This window comes from Echiichthys vipera (assembly GCF_963691815.1).
Source record: "Echiichthys vipera genome assembly, chromosome: 15".
Lineage (NCBI taxonomy): Eukaryota > Metazoa > Chordata > Actinopteri > Perciformes > Trachinidae > Echiichthys > Echiichthys vipera.
In genome coordinates this window covers 11,135,452-11,160,757 of record NC_139840.1, presented here as the reverse complement: position 1 = coordinate 11,160,757, position 25,306 = coordinate 11,135,452, and the positions used below count along the sequence as shown (strand labels likewise).

The following is a 25,306-nucleotide window of genomic DNA, read 5'->3' as shown; positions in this document are numbered from 1 at the left end:
GCCTGATAAGGTGTACCAAACTGCTCATAACACATTAGAATATGAAGAGATGCACATTGTGACTACTCACACTGTACAGCTGATACGTAAAGTAGCTTGTTCACAATTGCTCATAATGTGTGCCTTCTCATTCCATTTGTGTACACACAGACTTGCTATTGATTTATAAAAACAAATGCAATAAAATGTTTATCGATTTGATTCCGATTCCTTTTTTTTCACCAGACTCTCAGCAGGACGAAGGGTTTCTGATGAGACTCTGCAAACTTTAAGCACGACATCAGCCCTAAAACCACAACCGCCTCCTCCTCTGTGCCGTCCTGAACCCAGGCCACCGCTCAGCGCTCCTCCCACCAAGACCTCTGCATCTGTTAAATTCATTTCTCCAATGACACATGGACAGTACAGAAGCACATCAGCCTCCATTCGAGCTAAGAAAACACAAACTCTTATCTGCAACAGGAGCACCACTCCTGGGGATGCAAACAGCCACCACACCACTTCACTTCCAGGGCCTTGCAGAGACCAGATGATGGTTGAAACTGTGCACCACTGCAGTCTTTCTCCAGGGCAAGATCCCCACTGCAGAACCCTGACCTCTAGACCTAGTTTTCAAATACAAACTCCAAGAAACTCCCCCATGCATGGCACCCATTTGCCATCCCATCCCAGTATTCACACCCCAAGCAGAAAGTGTGATCCGTCACCACAGGGTGAGAGAAAAAGCAGTCCTGCCTGGAGGTCAAGAAACATCAATACTATCCCATCATCCCCTCACTGTGATGCAAGCAGCAAGAGTACTGACTATTCTGTGTCAACGACTGAGAAATCAAAGACACAAAATGGGCGACAGAATAGTACCTGCGGAGGTAGATTAGTGTCAACAAAAGTACAGACAGATAATGACAGAAGGAAGAGTTCTTCTGAGAGTCTTCATTCTCGTGTCCGTAGCAGGACGAGCAACACCCTACAGCAAAACGTATTAGCCACATGCACCCATCCGGAGTCTATTCAGATAAATGGACAATTCTTTACTTCGGCCAAAAGACCACTTGAAGGCGCCACAAGTCAGTTGAAGACCGTCCAAGAGACACAGACAGAGCTGGAGTTTATCAGCAAGTTTTACCAGCCAGTCCCTCCTGCAAGGGTGCCAACTTGAAATCAGCTACAGACCAGACTGCTGGGGTTGAAACAGTTAGATAGTCTGTTAGGTTTATTACAGGAAAAGTGCAAAGGCTTGGTGTGTTTTTTTATGAGATTGCAAACTAATAAACACCCTGTCTCTTGTGGACATTTCTTTCTACATAGCAAGATAATACATCACAGAATATCTATTAAATTTGAGAGTATGCTTGCTTGACATGTGCATGAATTTTTTTTAGGGTCTAATTTTCAAAATGTTCAGTGAAAAAAAATCAAAAATATTGTGTGGACAGAGGAGAACTGGTCCAGAGTGCACTTCTGTGATGAGAGTACGTTCAATGTATTTGTGTCTGATGGGAAACATTATGTTGGGCATAGGGCTGGGGAAAGGCTGAGCTCAAAGTGTGTAAAGAAGTCAGTTGATTTTGGAGGAGGACGTGTCATGGTTTGGGAGATGTTTTCTGCAGCAGGAGTTGGGCCTCTTGTACAGTTACATGGCAGGGTGAATGCAAATGTTTATGTGAACCTCCTTCGGCAACATTCAATACCTTCACTGCAGTTGTCTCCAACTCAGCCCGCAATTATCATGCAAGACAATGCCCCCTGTTACACTGCAAAACAGGTTAAGCAGTTCCTTAAAGCTAAGAATATTAAAATAATGAAAAGGCCAGCCCAGAGTCCAGATCTAAATCACATAGAGAATCTCTGGAAAATCCATAGTAACAAAGTAATGTCTAAGAAACCCACTACAGTTACTGAACTGTGGAAGAGACTGAAGAAGAACGGACCAAGATCAAACCAGAGCAGTGTGAGAAACTAGTGATGTCCTGTGGGCGCAGATGTGCTGAAGTCATTCAAAGCAAAGAACTCTACACTTCCTGTTCATTTTTGAATCCTATAGCCCTAAAAAAATAATTTTTAAATCTTCTCTTCTGACACAGTGGTTACTGTTCTCTAATTTTGCTCACTGCTTTTCTTTTCTTTTTTTTTTTACAGAATAAAAGTTTTTGTTGAAGTGCCTTGGTTAAAAACATGCTAGTACAGCAGAGACATTCTATCCAGTTCAGAACAATAAAAAACAATAACAGTATTTCAGAATAAATCAAGCATGAATCATTTGTTTTCTAATTTTGATCTCCTGTGCATAATGTTGGCGCATAATGTTGCGTTTCCTTCTCGGTAGTTTCGTTTTCTCCAAGCCACATCCTTTCCAATGAAAAGCAACTGTGCATGAGCAACCGCGTCACACATCTCTGATACACAAAAAGGTAAGTTTGTTCCCTTCGTTTGCTTTCTTTTACTTAGAATAACATTCGACTAAATTGTATTTATTACAGAATCTTTGTATTTTCTTCAAATGCTGAGGGGCTTGCTGCTACCATACAAGTTTATTGCTAAGTGCTAACGTAATAAACTGATATTATATAAGTGCGGATGACCACATCAAATAAACCCACACATACAAGATACCAAATACACACCCGGAGGATCATTTTAAGGTAGATTATGAGTGCAGTTATGTTTTTTTCAATATCCATGTTATAGATGTTTGGTAAATGAGGTAAAGGATGACAGATCCCGTACACTTGGTATCCTGTTTCACCTCCATGCGACTCCCGATACGAAAACACTGACGGCCCAAAACCACATTTCCTGGAACTAGACATCACCCCTGGGGCCTGCTGTAGTCGACCTGTTTGTGTGTTTTCTTTATGAAGTCCTTATTATGAGGTAATAGTCCGTGGGTGCTTTTGGAAACCAATACAGCATTTGGATATGTTAGGGCGTTTTCCCAGTTTAGCAGATCACATTTCTTCAGGATGATACAGTGGTGGTACATTCTTGGCTTCTTGTCAAGAATTTTTAGGGCTTGTTTATAAGCAATTTCATCAGGCTGTAGTGTGTACTGACATGCCAGTGTCCAACTTGATACAGTTGGTTATATGGCACAGGCCTAATCATTGCATTACATAAAGTCTGGCTGAATCAATTCTTTCCAATATCAATCATTATATTCAAATATAGTTTGGCTGAATCAATAGTTAAATTACTTTCAATGTATCTTAAATTGGAAAACATAAATCTTATTACATGTACGGTTCTTTTCACCTGTTGTTCGTGACTCCTAAATATTTAAACTCATGTACAACTTCAAGTTTTGTTCCATGTACAAAAACAAAATAGATGACGTTAAAAAACAAAAAGAAAAAAGTCAATGCATCCACCATGCTTAAAGCACCACCAGCCATGCACTACACAGGCGTTTGAACATTGTGACCCAATAATCTATAAACCAATAAATCAACTCCTGCTTGTACCATGCTGCGTGCGTGACGAACAGGTGCATGCTGGGTGAGGCCAGTCTATTGTGTGGCCATAGGAGTGGAGTGGCTAATTGTTAGATACTTAAACTACTTTGCTAGAGTGGAAGGTTGACTCTCAGTGAGGTGTGTGAGGAATTTCTGCTGTCCTTGACTCTTCGTTCAGCTCTAAGTGTTAAACAATAACTTTGAGAAGTGAGGTTTTTCCCGAGTTAAAATATCACAACAACTATGAAATAAATTACCGTGGAATTTAGTTTAAATATTCATGTCTCCGTGAATTGTGAAAACTTTGTTGTTTTTGCTTTATTTAGCGCAGTCATTAGCATGTCAGCATTGCCATTGTAAGCACATTTACGGTGCTTAGCATGTTGACATCCGCATTTAGCTTAAAGCCCTGGTAGCATGCCTGTAGTTTCCTGGAAAGGAATATAATTTATCTGAAAAGCTAGCAATAAAAGTACTACAATGTGATGTAATTTCACCTAACCTTCCCTCACAGGCTTGAATTATATAATGCTAGCATTTTAAAGGGAAATATAATTCTATAGTTAGTCCCTGTTAGCATGTCTGTACACTCCTCAAGGCTAAACCTGCCAACAACAAACAGACAGGCACAGAATTAACTGTTATAATATGACAAGTTATGGCATTTAATATTCCAGGATGTTGTGAATAGTAGTAATAATGGGAGTTAAGGTGATAGAGATATGAATAATAATAATTATGGTGGTGAATATGATACAATGCTATGGATAGTTAGCACTGATAGCTGTAATACTTCTAGAAATATGGCTTATAGTATTATTATGGCAGTGAATATTAGAACTAATAACATACTTTTATTTGAGAAAATGTTCAAGTAACTACTTTTCTTTTACTAATGTATAATATTCGAATACTCTTTTAATCCCTGTTAATAAAGTGTCTTAATGTGTTTGGTTAGATGGATGAAATATTCAACGTACTTCAGCAGTTCAGACTTGAATCTACCTACAACCAGTTTGTTCAGTTGGGCGTAAAGGATGAACTGGATTTCCTGGATGGCATAACAGATGAAGATCTGAACAACATTGGTGAGATAAACCTCAACTTGAATTGAAACCAAAACTGTAAAAACATGTTTTGCTGCCACTCAGTGGAAAAAAATCAAAGTGAGTTACATCTAGTGTTTTTTTAGCCTCAACATGTAATTCACTTGCAATTTCACTCAAGCCTGGGTTACCAGTACAATCCAACACCTGGAGTAAATACTTTTGTAAAACATTTTATTTGTTTTAAATTGTAATTGTTGACCCTGTCAGTATAGTTTGTGGTAGTTGTATTAGATATAAATGAGTACTACAGTGTTTATATAAATGGATGGTAAATTGTACTTTTATAGTGCCTTTCTAGTCTTCTGACTACTCAAGGAGCATTCACATTATTTATCACATTAACACAGACATTCACACTGATGGCAGTGGACATCTACACATCACCTGATCTAATCTGACCATTCACACCACATACACACCACATTCACACCGCTGCGCAGCACTGGGAGCAATCCGGGGTACAGTGTCTTGCCCAAGGTCACTTTGACATGCGGACCGGGGTCGACCGCTCTCGAATCACATCATGCTGGTGTGATTGTTTTCATCAAAGGGTTGAATTGAGCATTTATGAAGTGCGTTACAGGAAATTTCCATATATATATATATAAAGATATTTTTAAGGTATATATATTTTTTAGATATCGCCCAACCCTTATGTACATTGACTGAAAAATTGTGCTCAGCGCCTTCACACTGAATAACTCAACATCAAAAAAAGTCATTTTAAGTTAAATGTCCACTTAATTCTAAAAACGAGTTGTAGTATGTGCTTAATTCAATTTTACACCTACATTTCTATAGGTCTTAGTCATGTGGAGAAGAACCGTTTTTCAGCGATGAAAAACTTCATAAAAAGACTCCGATTTCCGGAGCACCAAGTTCAAAGTGTGACGCCTGTGCAAAAACCATTGGAGCTGTTCTGTCTGCAGTACAGATACCCCAAATGTCCTCAACCAAAATATATTAAAGGTAAGAGGAACACATTTTTTTGAGCCATTTCTGATCATTGGATTTACTTGAATCATTGATCACACAGAGTGTATTGTGTTCGTGATCATTGTGCAGAAATCCACAGCTTCACAGTGGTTATTTTGAATTGACAGATATAGATTCAGAACAAAACACAATGGAGGATCTGATGTTGAGGATCGGCCATCTTGAAAGCGTTGGTCATTCCAAAGGAGTCTGTCTCTACACAGTCGATGGGATGCCCTTGACAGATGATCCATTCTTCAACACATGTGAGTAGACTTGAACACCTTTTACAGTGACGGTGGATAGGTACTGAAGCATCCCTAATCTTGACCAGGACTCAATTTGTTTTGGCTTTAAGGCCCACGTTTGTGCTGTTTGGTTCAAGCAGGCAGCTGTTTTCAGAGGAAAAGCTATAAAAGTCAGCTGACCCTCACTAACATAGTGAGACATTTAGAAATTAAAAATACATATAGGCTATCAAGAACAGAGCTAAAATTAGTTCATATTTGACTTGCAATCATCAATCAAACATGACTTCAGATAAATGATAATTTTTCTCTGCATGTGTAAACCGGAAACTGTTTGCTAACAAGTTAACCCTATGAACTTTGAATGTTGTCTCTCATACAGGGTCTTTGAAAGACAGGCATATTGAAAATGGAGCTGTTATTTATGCCATATTCACACCAAAGGAAAACCTGAAACAGGCTCCTCACATACCAACGCAAGAGGTCGGTGAAACCTATGGAAAAGATGTGGTTCGATGCCACATCATGCTCAAGGTGCGTCTTTACTATATTGGTCATGATGCAACTAATGATATGAGCTGATTTTATTGTACAAGCTGAATTTGTGATTTATGGCTCTGCTTTAAAATATGAAATTCACTGATCCTATATTATACCATCTCCCTTTAATCACACATCCATCATTAATGCTTTTCACTCTTTGTTAAATTTAACAATTGTTACTTTTTTAAATCAAATGGTGCAAACAGATGTAATCGATCAGAGACCACTTTATGTTCATTTTTAAATCACAAATTTCATCCTTCCCTTCCTCTGGGGTTTTCTTTCACACATAGTATAAACATACAGTATTTATTTTAAGAATCTGTTTTATTTATGTATTATTAAAAAATGTAAGTTTTTGTATTAACTTTTTTTTATGAAGGGAGACTTTGAGATGATGGTGAACTTGGCAAGTGACACCATAACCAGTCTGAGACTCAAGCTGGCAATTGAAAGTGGAATCCCAGCACATGTCCTTCATTACAGGTAATTTGCAATTACATCACCAAGCGCTGATTTTATTGTTTGTGACCCTCTTCGTCATTTCAGTAAGATTTCTTCTCTCATACATTACTTCTGTTCTCTCCCGTGTTTATTGTATTTTCAGAGGTGAACATTGTGGTGGTGACACTCTGCAGAAGTGTGGGATCTCCGTAGGGTCAACAGTTGACTTCTCTTTGTCCACTTTTTCTGATGAGACATCACACGATGAGACCTTCTTCATCAACGATTTTGTGCCTTCAGTGCCACAAACCCAGAAAGGAATCAGTGTGTTCTTGTCTTCCCTTTACGCTGTTGTAAGTTTTATTCCACAATACATTATCAGAACGATTTACACAATTTGACAACTGTCGGGTGTATTATCATTTTGTGCAGACCCCTAGCACAGTAATCAGCTCAAACTCTCAATTTGTACAATACTGCTGGATTTTGACCGACCAAATGCAAATCGTATCACATTCCCATCAGCTTCTGCTGCACTATGTGTACATGATCATAGTACAGGTCAAGGATGGTAAAAAAGAGTTGATGTCACGGTTTCATATTGTGTTATATCATTGGGGCACACACAGTAAAATCTGGTCTGTGCTTGGTGAAAGATTCAATAGATGGCACACTATCAGAACACAGGGATCACGGAAATTAGCAAATTAGCATTAGCAAAGCCCCACTAGCATGGCTGTAGACTCTTGTTTCCTGGATCAAGTAATTAAAGTCAAATTGTTAGGTAGTTTTGCCCTATCATCCCCTTTGAGTTTAATCCTGCTTTGATTTAAATGTATCTATTTGTAATTTTTTTACTTTTAGAGACATCATTATATAACAGAGCAACAGAGGAAACTGGTATCCTACATAAGAAAACTGACTGGATGTAACCCTCTCGCCCAAAGTTTGCATCAGTTACTCTGCAGGAATGAAACGCTAACCAGGAACCAGAAGGTAAACAATATAAGCCAAATTTTTGAAAACATCCATCTGGGAACAAGTTTCTGCAATAACAAAAATCTGTTAACCTTCGTTGGTCACAGCAGCACATTTCTCAGCAGATAATATTAAAACAATCTGCGTTGTTTCAAGAAGACGTTTTCCTGTAATTTGGCTGAACTGAACCTTTACACTGACTTTTACTTTCACCAGTAGCCATTTCTTCAGACTTACTTGTTGTTTTGTCGTAGATTGCAGTTGTTGAAGGCTTGTACATGCTCTTCAGAGAGATTTTGCCTCAACATGGAACACAACAAGGGGGGGAAATCATTGAGGACCTTGATGTCTTTGAGAACTCACTGTACTGCTTGGCACATCTCCTCTCCGAAGCAAAGGTATGAGGATACTGAGGTTTTGACTGATACCGATTTGTGATTGGTAAACCACTCATTTTAGACTGAAGTTGCCAGTGTTTTGGGTGGATATTAATATCTATTGACACCATTTTATAGAAGCTTCCATTAACTAGAACTAATAGGTGATACATGGATTGAATATTAATGCATTTAGCAAATTCCTATCGTCGACCTTTTGCGTAACAATCGCTTTTAACTCATTTTGACAGAAACTGGAATCAGACCAGGAGAGCTACGCACCAATCACTCTTTTGTCTGAAGACGGCAGCCGCTTCTCTGAACCAGTCAGAGTACCTGGAGTACCCGGAGCCTTTGACCGAGCATACGTTTGTCAAAAAATCAAAGGTAAAACTATAAAAAGTCAACTTTTCTACACAGTTTTAACTGTGACCAGCAGCTCTATAGCTCAGTCTGTCGGTCAGTCCACAAAAATGTCCACAGTTTCCACCCTATGAGGCTGAAATTTGGTATCAAATGTTTGAGGTTGTTTGTGTGAATGCATGGATGCTGCAGATATCAGCTTCACTTTTTAATGACCTGCTCCATGTTTTTACTTTTTATTGGGAAGCAGCTACAGAAAATTCAGGGATGCTCCCTCCAACTGAAAACTGAAATAGTTGACACCGGCACAAATGCAACGTAACTGTATCGTTCGCTGGTATTATCCCTATCCGGACGGATCTGGTCTGCCGCAGTTCACGGCCTTTTCGTTGTGCTTTTACTGGGTGATCGCCACCGAAGTGCAAGTAGAATTAATTTACACACTTCTAAGAATTTACAAGTGAAATTTCATATTGGTACATGGCCATTTATATGTCAAATTATTATAGGAAAGTGACCTTGATGAGAGAAAGCGGTAAGAACGTTTGGGCGACGCCTAGCCTGAGCGGCTCAGGTGTTGCTTTACATTAAAAATGTAAATTAAGAAGACTTCACACTTCGTATTTTTAAGCCATTAAAGCATGTCATTTTATTTTGAAGGACTGAATTATGGTCCCCGATGTTTTAACAGCATTGATGTGAATGTGGAAGACCGGCAGCTCCCAGTGTTTACAGCGAGAAGACCATAGTGTCCGACTAGGGACGAGAGTAGCATGTGGCTAATTCACCGGTCTTGTAAACACAAAACTAAATTAGGCCGTTAAAACGATAGTTGGTTACAAAGATAAGTTAGACCACAAAATTAACTCAAAACATTACACCATAACTTATATTTGTAGGTTAAACAGAAAGTTTGATAGAATTTAGCCAAATATTGTCCGACTTGTGACACAGGTCCGTCACATTTTCAGCCCTTTTTGTGAGCTGATCCATTTTGAATAAGTTAGGAATAGTAAAGGTAGCAGTTGCAGTGAGCTAGTTGGAATAAGAGCATCTGAAACTTACTGTTTGGGGAAAACAGCCAACTTTCTTATGGTTGGTCATGACATGAATATACTAACTGTATGAAAACAGCAGTACTATTTATACAAAGTCTCAGAATGGTAAATGTTTTTTAAGTGCTGTAAATCGCTTCACTTCATTTTCTATCCCTTTGTTTAGATGGAGAGAAAATTCCAAACTGCACCGAAAAGGTTTTGCGAGAAACATCAATACAGAGAGCCAATGACATTGAAAAAATCTTGATCAGTTTGCCTCCATCCATCAGAACATATGCTCTTTGGATTCACAAAGACAACACGGCTGGTCAGAAGTATGTCGCATCAAAGATTTAATTTTCTTCTTAAAGTTCTTCAATGAGATGTTTTTGATCTGTTAAGAACATTACATTTAGACTTACGCCTTGTTTACTCATCTGTACAATTGAACGGCAGCTTTCAGATAAACATGGAGAAGACTTTTGGAAGTATGGTGGAAGAATTGAAATCTCCCTACATTCAGTGCCTCAATGTGACCCCGCCTCTACATTTAAAGGAGCTAGGACAGTGTGATGCACGCCTTGTCCTACTGAGTGAAGGTACGGCATTAAGTCACAACCTGGATGGGTCATTTCTTAATGTGCACATCTATATTTTGAATACAATTGTCATCTTAAAAGGTAAGACTCACTAGTAGTGTATTAAACATATTAAAAGTCTGCATCTTGTTTTCTTTATAAGCCCATAAACTGGGTAAGTTACAACAGTAACTTACTTAGTTTCACTCTTTTACGCCACTACATTTCAGAGGGAGATATTGTACTTTTTTACACCAACACATTTAACTGTTAAGCTAGTTACTTTGATTCCACGTCTAAAGAGCAACTTATATAATAAACATTATTTATAGATTAAGGATTCAAATGTTAAATTCTAAACCAGTCTGAAATGAGCTCCCCGTGACTATCTACAGTATATTGCCTCTGATAATTTTGAAAACTATGTTTGTTTGGAAGCTTTCTAATGTAATTCTGTTGTGTTTTTTCTTTTTCTTTGTCAGACAACATTGGTGTATGTTTGCGTAAAGAAAAAGGATCCCCAGACATGATCAGAGTGCTTGATTGTTTGGATGGAAAAGAAAAAATAGTGGATGTAAATGTCTTGGCAGCCAGGTAAGTACCTTTTTATAGATCTTATCTCCACATTATATTTCTCAGCAACAAGGAGCGCTCGGATAAAATATTTTTTTCTTTTTTAAATTCATGTTTAGGAGGTATTGGGAACATAAATTATTGTGTTGTTTGACTTTGGATTCTTGCAGTCAACATGCTCCTACATTTTGGCAAACGGACCCAAATTGTTCAATTTTAGATTAATAGATAACACATAAAACAGTCAATAAATGATATGGATATCGGTTCGATTTTTCTTGTTGTATTTTGCTGAATAACAGTGTTGTATCACAGGATTAGAGCATTTTATGACCTGCAGTCATATATTTTATTTCACAATATATTGGATAAATATCTGCCTACCAAGCATTTGCATTTAATCTCTTTCCTGTTGAATTGACAACACAAAATGTAAACACTTAAGTTCATTTGTGTTTTTAACATGTTAAATGAGATACCGGCTGTACTGTAATGGCAATCATTTTTCATTCCTCTTCCATAATTTCTATAGACACTAACCACATCCTTAAGTTTTTTCTGGTTTCTATAGCAATTTATATTTTGTCAGTACAAATGGGGAAGGCAGAGTATTGTTGTTCAATACAGTTAGACACAGTAAGTAGCACACAAAATAATGAGAACAGATGAAGCAGCGGTAAAACGTAGGAATCATGGTATGTGCAGTATAGTAATGGCCAGAGCCATTGCTGCGGTGGTTGTATTTTCTTTTATATACCCTTTGTGAAAGTCAAAATACCATTTTTCTGACTGTTGCGGTTTTCACATTTAACACAGGACCGGTGACCAAAGAGATGACCGAACATTTGTCACAACCAGGACTCCTATAGAGGCTATACTGGTAAGACTGTCTTTTGTTTGATAGTTTGTTTTGAAATGCATATAATTATTCTTGACTTAAATTTGAATTAGGTTCTGATAGATACCAGCTCCTCCATGGAAGAAGAGTGCTATGAAAATGCAGAAATAAAGAAGATAAATGCTGTGAAAGAGCTCTTTGACAACTTTGCAACAAGGACCATGGCATATGATTTTTATCATGTAATCGGCCTAGTGAAGTTTGATTCCCTGGTGAAAATTCTCCACACATTTACTGAAAATCTGGAAAAGTTCAAGGTAAAGTCAGTGTATCTGTCCTTACTTTTAGTCAAATTTGCATCTGGGATGGGTGTAAAGCGTTACTATACCTATATTTTTACACATTTGTAGGAACACGTACGTCACATCGAGCCAAGTGGATGTACTCTTCTGTATGACGCTCTGCGACGTGGGGCATGTGAGTTGGAAAAGGTCAAGACGAGGTTCCCAGATTGTAGACTTCGTATCATATGTCTCACTGATGGAAATGATTCTGGGTAAATTTCCTTTGTTCTAATCAGCTATGGTACCTTGTTTATGCTTGACTGACCCTTTGGTGCATGTATACTTTCTTACTGTGAGCAAGTAAAACAAATACTAATATAATGCCGCAAGTAACAATGAATATGAATGTCTATTATTTTTAAGTGAGTTGACATAATCTCAATTCTTTCCATAGGTCCTCTATAGAGCCAGATGCTGTTACAGCCAAACTACTGAAATCTGACATTGTGGTGGACTCGATCCTTCTTGGAAATGTGGAAAATAATATGCTGCATGGAATCAGCAACGCAACAGGTACGGCATGTTTTAAACCATGCATCAAAAAGTGTTTAATAATGACATATACGGTATATGCACTCAAACATTCTGCTAATTTACGAGATCTCATCTAACTCATTGTTGAGTCTTTTTTTAACACTGACTCACTGATACTGTATTTTCCCTTGGCATTATTGCATTTTCATTACAAGGTTCAAGATATTTGACACCCGGCAGTTCATGCACATAATTAATGCTGTTAGTGTGACATTTAGAATATCACCAGGAGTCCTCCCAAATTGCATTTCCTGGCTGAAAGTCCTAAACTAGATCTGGGCGGACCTTTATGCCATACAGTAGGTGACATTGTGTCTACAAGGCTGATGAGAGCACATTAAGGTGTGTGCATCTGTGTTTTACAAAGTCACCACTAACCTTTAGTGTTCTAGCGCGTTACATTCATTTAGCTGACGCTTTTATGCAAAGCGACTTACAATAAGTGCATTCAACCCTGAAGATAACACACAGAAATCATGTCTGCACAAAAAATGCATCTAATAAGTGAAAACAAGACTTATTCCAAGTGCTACATTTAAAAAAAATCAAAGAGAAAGGGTTATATTTTTTTAATTGATTCATGGGCAAAGATGGGATACCGTAGCTGAGCCCTCCACGTAGTGAGGGAGTAGCAAGCTGTTTGGTGGGAGCAAAGCGTAGTGGATGGGCTGCTGTACATGGTTTGACCATATCCTGGGGTTAGGAAGGGCCTGAGCCATTTGCATTACGGTAGGCAAGTATCAGGGACTTGAATCGGATTTGAGCCGCCCCTTGTAGCCTGTGCAGGGTTCTGAGGAGCGGTGTAGTGTGGGAGAACTTGTGTAGGTAGAAGACCAGTCAGGCTGCTGCTCTCTGATAAATCTTGTAAGATAGTAAGTTGTACTGTAACTCCAAAAGGTAATTTGTTTTCGATGGATATGTATTCTCAACAGATCTGTATTCACTCATTTATCTCTTCACCATACATCCATGTTGCTTTCAGGTGGTTGCTGTTTCAAACCAGAGACAACCAAAGAGGGTCTGAAGCTCTTTGAGATTGAGACAGTTCTGTCTTTGGAGCAGAGGAAACTCAAGGAAAAACTTGACCCGTCTTCCATCAGTAAGGTTAGTTATTGTAGATTCTTCACCCTTCGGTTGGAAGTGACATGAAAATGAAACTCATTAATTCAATTTAATTCAATTCAATTTTATTTATTGTGCCAAATCATAACAAAAGTTATCTCAGGACATTTTAAAGAGACACTTTTCAGAGTAGGTATAGGCCACACTCATTACTGTTTAACACAAGCAAAATTTTTACATATTGTCTCGATGTGCTGATGTATTTGTTCCTGTCACTTTATAGAGAAGTTTGTCAAAAATCTTTACTACCCAAGGGTATGATGAATGTCCCGAGACGTCCTTGCCAAGCCAGATAAGCGGCAAAGTAACAGTGACACAGAGGTGAGTGATGGAAGCACAGTTCCATAGAGACTGATAATAAACTCGGTTATTATGGTATCCATCTGTTGATGATGAACCACTTTTGCTGGTGTCATACTTTGTCTGCATTGTAGAACAGAACGAGTTGACAAAGAGGTGCCACATAAAAAGAGGCATTTTTGTGGAATTTAACTGATTTCACTAGGAGTGCTTGCAAAATGATTTTCGATCAGTGATAAGCAATACTTGGTTATGTAAAAAGATAGATGGTATAGCCTCACAGACGTATGATTTTAAACTGTAATAATTATTTTTTATTTGTATATACTGTGTATTTTTACGTACTGAATTTTTCTTCTTCAAGTATTTGCGTTACATTTGAAGCCTTAATAATCTTTCTAAAAAGTGCTCTGAAAAAGAAGATGAAGCAGTCAAAGACAAAGCGCCTTCGGGAGAAGGACAAACGTGTCCTAGAGGAGCTGAAGAACCTGCATTGTCACCCACATCCCTTCTTCAGAGTCTTTCCGTCCGAGACAGACTTTAGTAAGTGGCATGTGCTCTTATGTCAGTGTAATGCTTGTTTGTCTTTCTAGGGCACATGACAGGCCCAGTGTGAGGTTTTACCCATGTGTCATTATTATATATCTACACAGGATAATACAGCATGTACAAAATAATAAATTGTGTTGACACAAAATACACAGTTTACCATGTTTTCAGGGGCTTTTTCTTATTCATGCACATGCTTTTAATTGCAACAAGGTTGAAGTTTTTTTTCTGATCTTTTCAGCGTTCTGGAGAATTCTCATGCAAGGTCCTCCTGACACACCGTACAGGAAAGGAGTGTTCGAGCTGTACTGCCAGTTTGGTCCCGACTATCCAGCGAAGCCGCCACTCGTCCGCTTTGTCACACAAGTATCCTGCCTAAATATAAATAATGTTCTTCACTAATAAAGTCATCTGTTCGAAATGTACATGTTTTCTTAACACGATGGCAGGTGTACCATTGCAATGTCAACAGTGTGGGCCGCATCTGCCACAACATCTTTGACCGCAACTACAACGCCCACATCACCATGAAAGAGATCCTCGAAGCTGTGTATGGACTGCTCATCGTCCCTGAGCCTGAGGATCCACTGGACAGGTGATATATAATGCTGAGGATGTTCAGCCTGTTCTGTTGATTCTTTAGCTTTATTGTATTAATATTTTGATGTTAGAATATCTCTGATGTAATATTTGACATTTATTATCTGATCGCTCACGTAGAGAAAGGGAAGAGGGAGTTATTTGAAAATTCACACCCAAAGTAGCCACAGCTTATATTAGAAAATACATCAAACTAATATAGATGCAGATAGTTTGATATATTTATGATGCAAACAACTGACAAACATATGCAACAGTTATAAAATAGATTTTGCTGTTTGTGACTGGTGGCTCAGCTGCCCTGTTTCATTCTAACCTCACCAGTACAATGAAATGCAATTCTGTACAGTAGCTCTTTTTTTTGTGAGATTATTTTAAAGAGATGTTAATTCAACACTGTAGAATATACAACAAACACTTGACTATGACTTATTTGACTTACATATCGTTTTTTTTTTTGTTTTTCTTTGGAAGCATTTTGGCTGAGGAATTCCTTACGAGCCGTGAGACGTATGAACGAGAAGCCGAGAAACATACGGAGGAAACTGCAGGAAAGTCACTGGATGACATGGAGAAAGTAAATGAGCTTTCCAAATAATTTACTGTGTGTATATATAATGTGCCTTATATGTGTTACATAAGCATAATGTTCTACAATGTTTCTATTCTTTTGTTTTTATTTAAAGGAATTGGTGGCTGCTGTGCCGCAGTTCATACCCCAACATCTGATCTGTCCATTAACCAAGAAGATGTTTGTTGATCCTGTGAAAACCGTGTATGGCACCTTGTATGAACGCAAGGCCATTGAGGAACACCTGAAGCTGTGAGTTCATTTACTAAAGATGATTTTACCTGTATGGTTACCTAAAGGACTGATATCTGTTAAGAAGCCACACGGTTGCATATGAACCCTTCTTTTATTGGCTCTCAATCACAGAATTTGCTGCATTGCCATGTATTTTTTACAGTGTTACTCTACGCTCTTTTGCAGACACAAGTACGATCCGATGGCTGGCCCCGGAAACGAGCTTGAAATGAATGACTTCATAGCAGACCAGGACATGAAGAAAATGGTGACGGATCATCGTGCTCATCAAATATCAGCTATGTAGTTTTACATCAGGTTCACATGAAAAAGGAAGTTAACCAGTTTTTTATATATATATATATATATATATATATATATATATATATATATCCACATACACTCACCGGCCACTTTATTAGGTGCACCTGTCCAACTGCTCGTTAACGCAAATTTTTAATCAGCCAATCACATGGCAGCAACTCAATGCATTTAGGCATGTAGACATTGTCAAGACGATCTGCTGAAGTTCAAACCGAGCATCAGAATGGGGAAAAAAGGTGATTTAAGTGACTTTGAACGGGGCATTGTTGTAAGTCCAGACGGGCTGGTCTGAGTGTTTCAGAAACTGCTGATCTACTGGGATTTTCACGCACAACCATCTCTAGGGTTTACAGAGAATGGTCCCAAAAAGAGAAAATATCCAGTGAGCGGCGGTTCTGTGGGCGCAAATGCCTCGTTGATGCCAGAGGTCAGAGGAGAATGGCCAGACTGGTTGGAGCTGATAGAAAGGCAACAGTAACTCAAATATCCACTGGTTACAACAGAGGAATGCAGGAGAGCATCTCTGAACACAGAACACCACCTACAGCAGAGAGGAAACAGCAGCAGAAGACCACACTGACACTTTTTTAAGCACCAGGTGAACCTGATAAAGTGGCAGGTGTGTGTGTGTGTGTGTGTGTGTGTGTGTGTATATATATAATAACAGGCTATTAATGTATATTAGAACATTCTTTGTTCTGTCGATTGGGAAAGGTTGTTGTTGTTTATATCTTGACCACACTTCACTTTTCATGAACAGTGAGCAGTTTGTGATTTTTTGTTTTGGTTTTAAGTTTTGATTGTTCAATATTCTTTTCTATGCTGTTCTGTTTCCTTATGTTTGAGTATAATCACCCAAATGTTGTTAGTCTAACTTTTTTGTGTATTTCTTGGAGTAAAGTGAAACAAGTTTGTTTAATTTGTATTATTAGTGAAGGCAGAAGAATAAAAATGAGTGATTTGAATTATGGATGCAGCTTTTTTTTCTGATGTACAATGATATGCTATTCGGTCACACAAGTTTTTTTTTATGTGCAGACATGTATTAGTGAGAGGAGCAACTAATATTTTTTACTTTGAGGGAAACCCTATCAAATAAATGATTCTAATCAAAAATGGGTGTCTTCTTTCAAATAGTTCTATATCTCTTTACATTGTAAAGTATTTAAACAGGTTATATACAGTTTCAATTTGCATATGACAGTTTGTGAAGTTTATGAAATCCATATTCAATCAAATGCAACACACTTTGTCCCCAGGGTCCAAATTGCAGAGGTACATAGAGTAACACAATATGGTAAAAGTTTAAAAATGTGAAACTTAGTTGTACACACTGATAATAATACATTTAAAAAATAGCTATACACATGTAAGAACAATAATCTTAGTGCAAAAATGTATAATGCAGTACACATAGTATACTATTTCGGGTTCAAATTAATATTATGTGGGTGAGAGATTTGTGACATAAGATCATTACAAAACTACAAAACACCCACTCTGGCTTATGATTTCAATTGTCAAGGATAGACATAAAGGTAAAAATTCTGAGATTGATCTTAGTTGGATGATTTAGTTCCACATCAAACAGATAAAACATAAGGATACCAAAGCAAAGGCCTTATATGTGAAAACCTATTAAATCCCAATCTGATAGCTCACCCATAGTGAGTATTTACTAGGAGAGGTATCAGCTTCCACACACGTTCATCTCCAGTATGTGACTTGGGCAACTTATTGTTGTGGTTGTTTGTCATATCATTATACTATTATATCATATTTTAAATTATTTATTTCGTCATGTTTTCACCAGACAAGAACAGAACAAGACAGAATGTTATACAAAGGGGTACCAAAATTAAAAATAAAAACATTAAAGAAAAAAATGTAAGGCTTTACAAATTCCAATTGTTTTCATTGCTATACTATTTTTAAGTCAATGTAATGTTTGGATATAATGTCCAAATTCTTTTCTAAATTGTTGTATTTGTGGTTTCTTTTTAACCCATTTACATTTGTGAATTTAAAATGTCCATATAAAATAAATAGGTTCAAAATATACAGGTACAATCAATGTCATTTTTGTCATAAAAAAATCTCTTTTTCGTATAAATATATTTGAGCCATAGAAAGTCACTTTCTTAAAAAAATATCCCATATCTGACCAAAACAATTGAACACATAAACACTAAATTAGCTCTTGCGTCCATTATTTTGGACAAATCACATTCTGCCCCTACGTCACGCGTTGGGCACGGCATAAGACAAGAAGTGGATCAATTGTGCCTTCAAAATAAAATTTCTTATTCAATAGGGTGCATTACAGGCCTACATGCCGCATAGAAACGGCCATTAGACGACATTAAAAGATAGCTTTTTAGAAGATAAATCCTACTTTTCATTTTTTATATCGGTGTACGCTTTGATTCTGCGTCGTTTATGCTTTTATTTTGAAGGTTGTAGCCGGAAAGTGTTTTAAACGTGTACGTAAACTTTACGCTTACTCACGTTGAGAGTGCTGGCTTGAGTTTTGTCTACTCGGCAGAACAAAGTGGAAACAGACGGAACCGGGCAGCAGCAGGTGAGTCCGGTGGTGTTTTTCTTAAATCAAAGTATCTTCACTGTCTTCATCTGCTGACGTGTATTAGTTAGACTGGAAACTCCCGACAGGCGGACCAACGTCTCGTCAGCAGGTCGTTTTACTGCAGAACTGTCAGCGTTGTTGGCTAAATGTCCTAATTCCGTGTAAATACTGGCTGTGAAGTTATAGCACTGATTGGTCCGTTTGACCTATTGTGACTCTTGTTGTCATTATTTATTTATGTTTGAATGTGTATCATTAGTACACTGGTCTTATGTGTGTGCTTTTTTAAATTCACTTCAGTTCAATTTTATTTATAGTGCCAAATCATAGCAGAAGTTATCTCAGGACACTTTACAGACTAGGTAAAGACCACACTCTATGATAAACAAAGACCCAACAATTCCCCCGTAGAGTACGGTGGCAACGAAAACCTTCCCTGTTACAGGCAGGAACGTCAGACAGACCCAGCTCTGTGGAGGACGGACATCTGTCTGCACCGGGGAAAAAAGAAGTAATGGCACTGATTCCTTAGTCCATTAGAATCACAGCCAACATTAGCAATAAACCTCCGAGTATACCTTGGTAACAGCAACTCTTGTGGTTCATTTTGATTTATTCTGAACTAATCCTGCACCGAGAGGTTGAACCAGTCCTACCTTTCCTGCAGAACCTGTTTGCCCTCATGTTTAGTTCACAGGTATTCCTGAAAAGCGGGAACCCGTTTTTAAACAGTCACGTTGAATCTGAATACACCAGTTGCCTGTAGTATAATGGAAGAATTACCCCATCTGAAAGTGCCACTGGTTTCATGTCAAAATCACACCAACGTGCTTCAGGTTTTGGGTTAAACACTACACTTTGCTCTCACTTCTGTCATAATCATTAAATGAAATACACATGCCTGCATAAAAAAGAGTGAGGAGTATTTGCTTTATAGTTAGTGGCCAATATAAACATCAGTTACTGTGGTCTAATTCAGTATCACCCTCTTCAAGTAAGTTCCAGGTAGATGTTTGCCATTTTTGCGACTGAGAATCACAATATTATGTATTATAACCCTTACTTAAGGCAGGATTACTGAGACAAGTTTGGTTTTTCATACAGAAATCCCTGTTTCTTGGAGAATCTTCCCTCAGTATGCCAGTCAAAGCAACACATCAGCATGCTAAAACAAAGCTAAAACATGCAGCAACTACAAACTGGGTGAAAATAGAAGCAGATATTAAGGTTTCAGGCTCAGTTTGTCATTGTCTTTTATTAAAGGTAGCCAATATGATGAGTATGAGCTGTTAAGTGACTTTCATTTTAAACCTTTCTCCATAGAGATGTGGTGGGTGCTGTGGGTGCTCGCTGCCTTGCTGGCTCTCTTCTGCAGTCTTGATGTGTGGTACTTCCTCCGGGCAGCCGCTGTGATCCTCCGGGCCTGGTTCCAGCCTCCGATCTGGGACGTCACGGCGGAGCAGATCCGAACAAGCCGGGTCACTTCCCATGACATAGACATGTGCCACATGAACAATGCTCGTTACCTGCGGGAGTGTGACTTTGCCCGCTTCTCTCTCTACATGCGCAACGGTGTGTTCAAAGCACTGCGAGCCCTTGGAGCTTCGATGGTAGTGGGGGCCACCACCATCCGTTACCGCAGGGCCCTGTATATAGGTGAGGGGTACGAGCTGCGGAGTCGCATCGTCACGTGGGATGACAAAGCTTTTTTCCTGGAGCAGAGATTTGTGTCGACAAAAGACGGGTTGGTGTGTGCCCTCATGTACTGCAAGCAGAGTGTCATACGCAGCAGCCCAGACAAGATCATGCAGCACCTGTGTAAGCGAAAGGTAAGGGACGAATGATTAAACACTAATGCATATTTGACAGCTTTGTAAATTGGAGGACACTGAGACTATTGTTTGCTTACTGCAGGTGGAGTGCCCAGAGTTCCCAGAGGACCTTCAGCACTGGGTCAACTTCATCTCTGCCAGCAGCCAGGCCCTCAGAGCCGAGAGTGGACTAGAGGAGAAGAACAAATAAGACATTGCACGGGCAGCTTTAAGACTGGCTGACAGTTAATTTACCAGCTCAGGATTAAAAAAAGCATTTGTCTTCTGTTTACAATTTACATTTGTGCCTACACATCTGAAAATGAGCTTATACTTGGATCCCAATACTCACAACACTGGAAGTACTAGCACAACAGATTGTCCGGAGAGGCGGAAAATGGATCCCTAATTCAGTAATAATAAAGCAATATGATTGTATAAAGTGTTTCTTTGTGTACCAACTATGGCAGCAATAAAACAAATTGATTTTAAAGTCATTTTGATGCACTTTTATTCCCTCGGTATGCATATAGGTGCACTACTGTGCATATCTACATGGCAGTTATTGAAAAAATGACCATTATTTTCTATTATAATATTCATGTAAAATAAATAAATGAATGAAAATAAGTGCTACATGAGACCGCTTTAGTATAATCTTTAAAAAAATGGTAAGTTAGAAGTTATTGAACAAAAACATTGGTTTTGTGTTAAACAGTAATACATTGGTGATCTCTGCCCCTAGCAATTAAATGCAAGGCTAACTCTCTGTCTACTGCCAATATTGGGTGAAACTGAGTTTGAAGACGCTGCTCTGTCAGGAGTGAATGTCTGACTTAACTTCACCACAGTCAGCAACACTAGAATCAGTATATAACACGGCAATGGCCTACATTTACATTCAAAATATGGTGGGTTTCTTGAGGAATATGGGCAGGAAATAGAAAAGAGTTGATAAAAAATAGGACCTTATAATCTGAATGGCAAACTTCACATTATAGGGAAGCATCCAACTGAGTTTTTTTTTGTGAACTAAAAACTACACATGCTTGTTACAATGTAAAACATGCAATAGGGCTATACATGTACGTAATATAATATAAGGTATATTAACTTTACATATTACTTATGGCAATACAGTAAAGCCCTTTGAATTGAATAGAAAGAAAGGGAGAAAAGACCTGATGGAAGATAGTATAAGATTCGGGCTAACAGGAGGGAATATTAATACAGAAGAGATGTTATAATAAGATCATACTGGAGTAGGTTTACTCCTTTAGTTTAGCACCTCCATATGTTTTTGTTTTGTCATTCTTATTCCTTTTTTATGTTTTTCTGTCGTGGCACATTTTGATTTATGTGAAATACATTTTGGGCATTGTGTTTAACTATGGCACATGTAAGAAAAGTAATGTTTATATTGAATCTTTTCAATGAAATAAAAAACTAACTAACTCCAGAAGGTGGCAGTAATGCGCCACTGAGGATGCCAGCTGCCGTTAAACCCTAAAAAAAAAAGGAGAAGAAGAATTACGTGACGTCACACACCCGGAAATCATGTCCATTCATTCTCTTCATGTACCGGTTTCCTGAAGTCGTATCGCATCCCATGGTAACACTCTCTTTCGGATTCACGGTGAGTTTTACACACTTAAAAACAAATTATACAATATTTTGGATTATTGTTTAAATTTCCAGAGTGAGAGAACATGAAAAAAGTGGCGACTTCATGCGTCAAGAGTGTGGTCTCTATTCTGCAAGGCCACCAGCTGCAGGCAGCTAGCAGCTATGCTAACAGATTTGGCTGTCACAGCAGGTTCAGCCCCGTTCATCTGAACTGAGCTCTCAAGGTTGAAGTTGATAATTATGAGGATATGATGCTTCCGTATATCTTTTTCTTTTAGCTATAATGGTAAGCCAACTAGTGATTAACGTACTAACCTCTTGTTTTTCTTTCTATACATTTGTACTGACATTGATGAGGTCAAAGGAGCTTTTGATGAAATAGTGAGTGTGTTGTGCATATAGATTTAGAAAACAATAACTCCTTTTATTGATGTATTTATGTATATATTATGAAGGAAATTGTTGTTATAAACTTTGGGACTGCTATTGTTATATGGGGTATAGAATTTGCCTTTAAACGAGTATTGATAAACTCGTAATTAGCATTATAATATATAAATTAACTATATTATACCATACTGCCCCAAACCATGTCACTTTACATTGCAAATGTGTCTCTAAAGTCAAGTAAAGTTTATTTATATAGCACATTTCATAAGACTGGCATAGACTCAGAAGATCATAAATAAAAAGGTATTACATAAAAACACAGGGCATAGCACAAAACAGGGACTACAACAAGGCAATAAAAAATAATGTATGTTATAATAGAAACAACAATACCAGTTCTTACCCATTAACTCACATTTTTAAACCTATGTAAAAGCCTTTTTTTTTAAAAAGACGTGTTTTTATTATGCTTTTAAAAGTAGATAATGCTCTTGTATTGTTTTCTATTTTTATTCTAATGTTATTTTAGTTTTATGTACCTTTTTAATTATTTATTTCTGTTACTTTCTCTAATTATCTTTAATATTGCTGCCATTGTGTTGCTGCAAAGACAAAATTGTCCCTGCTGGGGGGTCAACAAAGGTTTATCTTATCTTTTTTGACTGTTCCAGAGAGATGTTGCTGCTGGTGCTGGGTGCCCTCCTGCTGCTCTTCTGCAGTCTGGATGTATGGTACTTCCTACGGGGGGCCCAGGTGTTCTTCCAGGCGTGGTTCCAACCCAGGATATGGGACATGCTGGCTGAACAAAGTATTGACGGCATGGTCCTTCCCCATGATTTGGACTACATGGGCCACATGAACAACTCCCGATATCTAAGGGAGTGTGACTTCGCCCGCTTCCACCATTACATGAGAAATGGGCTATTCATGGCCTCACGCAAACTGGGGGCCAGGATGGTGGTAGGGGCCTCCACCATCCGGTACCGGCGCTCCCTGGCCTTCCGTGAGGCTTTTGAGATTCGGACCAAAATAGTGGGATGGGATGAGAAGGCATTTTACGTGGAGCAGCGCTTTGTGTCCAAGAAAGATGGTTTTGTCTCTGCAGTCATGCTCTGCAGGCAGAATGTGGTGCACTGCAGCCCGGAGAGTATTATCGAGTATGTCTGCAAAAGAAAGGTGAGGAGAAGCTGAGGATGGAGAAAAGTATTGGCATGACTTCAGTAGCAAGTGACGATTATTTTCAGCATTGATTCATTTGCTGATCACTGTCTCAGTTAATCATTTCGTCAAAAATACTGAAAAACCCATTACAATATTTTTAAGTGGTGATAACTTATTGTTGTTTTTTTTTCCTAAAACAACACTCAAAACATAAAAATATTTTGTTTATTTTGAATAAGACAACAAAATCTCACTGGCTTGCTGTAATCAAATTAGTTACCATTTATTTCTCCGTCTATTTGACTGGTTGATTGTCAACTAATTATTTCAGCTCTACTGTTTGGTCTAAAAAGTAATGAAACATGTCCACTAAGCATATGTCATCTGAACAGTGTGAAAATTTACAAACATGTCACCTTTCCACCCCTTGTGAGTTTGAAGGTCTGCTCTGTGGCTCCAGTGTGTCAGCCAGTCATGATTTCAGGCCTGCCCAAAAAAATCCAAAAAAGCCAAAAAATATGAAGTGTTCAGTGCGCCATAATTTAGTATAACATGAACCAGTCTTTTCACATGTTGACAGCAATCATTGTCCAACATGTTTAATGTGTTTTGAAAAAAAATCTCTGAATTTACTTTACCCAGACTTTAAAAATAACAAAAAAAATATCAAACGTGTTGCCAATTAATTGTCTGTCACTTGACTTATAGATTCAGCTCAAGGTGGTGGCTTTATTCTAATTTTTTGTGTTTGCCCGCAGATCGAGTGCCCCAAGTTTCCTGAAGACCTCAAACACTGGATCAGCTTTATCTCAGCCAGCAGCCAGGCTCTGAGAGCGGAGAGCGGACTGGAAGAGAAGAACAAGTGAAGGCCCCACACTGTGACACTATGTATTATGAGTGTAGGCCCACATATCATTTGCATAGCACGCACATATACAGTATACATACATGCACATAAACGTAGAGAATTTTTGTTGACTTACAAGATTCCATTTATCTCTGTTTTCGGGTCGGTCTTTCCTGCTGTGTAATTTTGAATGATGTGAACAGAAGTACTGAACTTATGAAAACTTGAACTGTAAGGTATTCCACATTTTGAAGTTCACTTCATGCATTTGGGATCACGTTGCAATATCTCTCAGAATAAAGTCACCTGAGAATGTTGCTTTATCCTGTAGCTTATAGACTGGCTCTAGACATCTCCATTCTTCATTCATTCATTTTAGCAGAGTCCTCTAGCTTCAGCTACATAAGCATGTAGAGCAAAAGTTAATCCTCCACTGACATCAATGCATGTTTTCAAACAAACAGAAGATATTTTTTTGTGCCTGTTTCTCTTGACTAGCCGTAGTTTACAGTTATAATTTCAGAGAATTATAACTTTACATAAAAAAAGCAAAGGTGTGATGAAATACTTGAATAGACATCATGACAATTGTTTTTAATCTTCCCCTCAGCGTTTTGCACAAAGTATCCCAAGTGAGTAGACGCACTGAGTTCTAGTTAGAAATCTGAAAGGGAATATTTGATTTTGAGAGATCCTTTTATTCAGTTAAATCTTGTTCTTTTACAGACTGTATAATATTTGCATTTAAAGGGTGGGCTTCTTGATTGGAATCGCGTTTCATTTTAAGAGAAACT

General features: G+C 38.2%; 3 protein-coding genes across 3 annotated transcripts; all 3 read left to right on the top strand.

Annotated features, from left to right (window-relative positions):
• Positions 1-2,383: 2,383 nt before the first annotated feature.
• Positions 2,384-17,123, top strand: LOC310958158 (uncharacterized protein). Its single transcript, XM_083928990.1, has 25 exons — positions 2,384-2,411; positions 4,411-4,540; positions 5,363-5,530; positions 5,665-5,802; positions 6,167-6,318; positions 6,710-6,813; positions 6,935-7,124; positions 7,636-7,767; positions 8,004-8,147; positions 8,378-8,513; positions 9,711-9,861; positions 9,983-10,125; positions 10,587-10,698; positions 11,494-11,557; positions 11,629-11,832; positions 11,926-12,071; positions 12,254-12,372; positions 13,376-13,497; positions 13,739-13,836; positions 14,222-14,358; positions 14,606-14,730; positions 14,814-14,959; positions 15,439-15,541; positions 15,651-15,787; positions 15,956-17,123. The coding sequence occupies exons 2-25, from the start codon at positions 4,411-4,413 to the stop codon at positions 16,074-16,076; spliced, it is 3,222 nt and encodes a 1,073-aa protein (XP_083785116.1). The 5' UTR covers positions 2,384-2,411; the 3' UTR covers positions 16,077-17,123.
• A 1,493-nt stretch (positions 17,124-18,616) lies between these two features.
• Positions 18,617-20,950, top strand: LOC310957466 (protein THEM6-like). Its single transcript, XM_083928039.1, has 3 exons — positions 18,617-18,674; positions 20,001-20,506; positions 20,592-20,950. The coding sequence occupies exons 2-3, from the start codon at positions 20,003-20,005 to the stop codon at positions 20,697-20,699; spliced, it is 612 nt and encodes a 203-aa protein (XP_083784165.1). The 5' UTR covers positions 18,617-18,674; positions 20,001-20,002; the 3' UTR covers positions 20,700-20,950.
• Positions 20,951-22,082: 1,132 nt separating this feature from the next.
• LOC310957467 (protein THEM6-like) lies at positions 22,083-24,540 on the top strand. Its single transcript, XM_083928040.1, has 3 exons — positions 22,083-22,124; positions 23,176-23,680; positions 24,424-24,540. The coding sequence occupies exons 2-3, from the start codon at positions 23,180-23,182 to the stop codon at positions 24,529-24,531; spliced, it is 609 nt and encodes a 202-aa protein (XP_083784166.1). The 5' UTR covers positions 22,083-22,124; positions 23,176-23,179; the 3' UTR covers positions 24,532-24,540.
• Positions 24,541-25,306: the final 766 nt, after the last annotated feature.

What these genes read in the sequence shown, in the direction of transcription:
- LOC310957466 (XM_083928039.1), top strand. Translation starts at nt 20,003, where the DNA reads ATGTGGTGGGTGCTGTGGGTGCTCGCTGCCTTGCTGGCTCTCTTCTGC. An exon ending in AGCACCTGTGTAAGCGAAAG is followed by an intron (nt 20,507 to 20,591) that starts GTAAGGGACGAA and finishes TGCTTACTGCAG; the next exon opens with GTGGAGTGCCCAGAGTTCCC.
- LOC310957467 (XM_083928040.1), top strand. Translation starts at nt 23,180, where the DNA reads ATGTTGCTGCTGGTGCTGGGTGCCCTCCTGCTGCTCTTCTGCAGTCTG. An exon ending in AGTATGTCTGCAAAAGAAAG is followed by an intron (nt 23,681 to 24,423) that starts GTGAGGAGAAGC and finishes GTTTGCCCGCAG; the next exon opens with ATCGAGTGCCCCAAGTTTCC.
- LOC310958158 (XM_083928990.1), top strand. Translation starts at nt 4,411, where the DNA reads ATGGATGAAATATTCAACGTACTTCAGCAGTTCAGACTTGAATCTACC. An exon ending in GATGCCACATCATGCTCAAG is followed by an intron (nt 6,319 to 6,709) that starts GTGCGTCTTTAC and finishes TTTTTTATGAAG; the next exon opens with GGAGACTTTGAGATGATGGT. An exon ending in TGGAATCAGCAACGCAACAG is followed by an intron (nt 12,373 to 13,375) that starts GTACGGCATGTT and finishes TGTTGCTTTCAG; the next exon opens with GTGGTTGCTGTTTCAAACCA.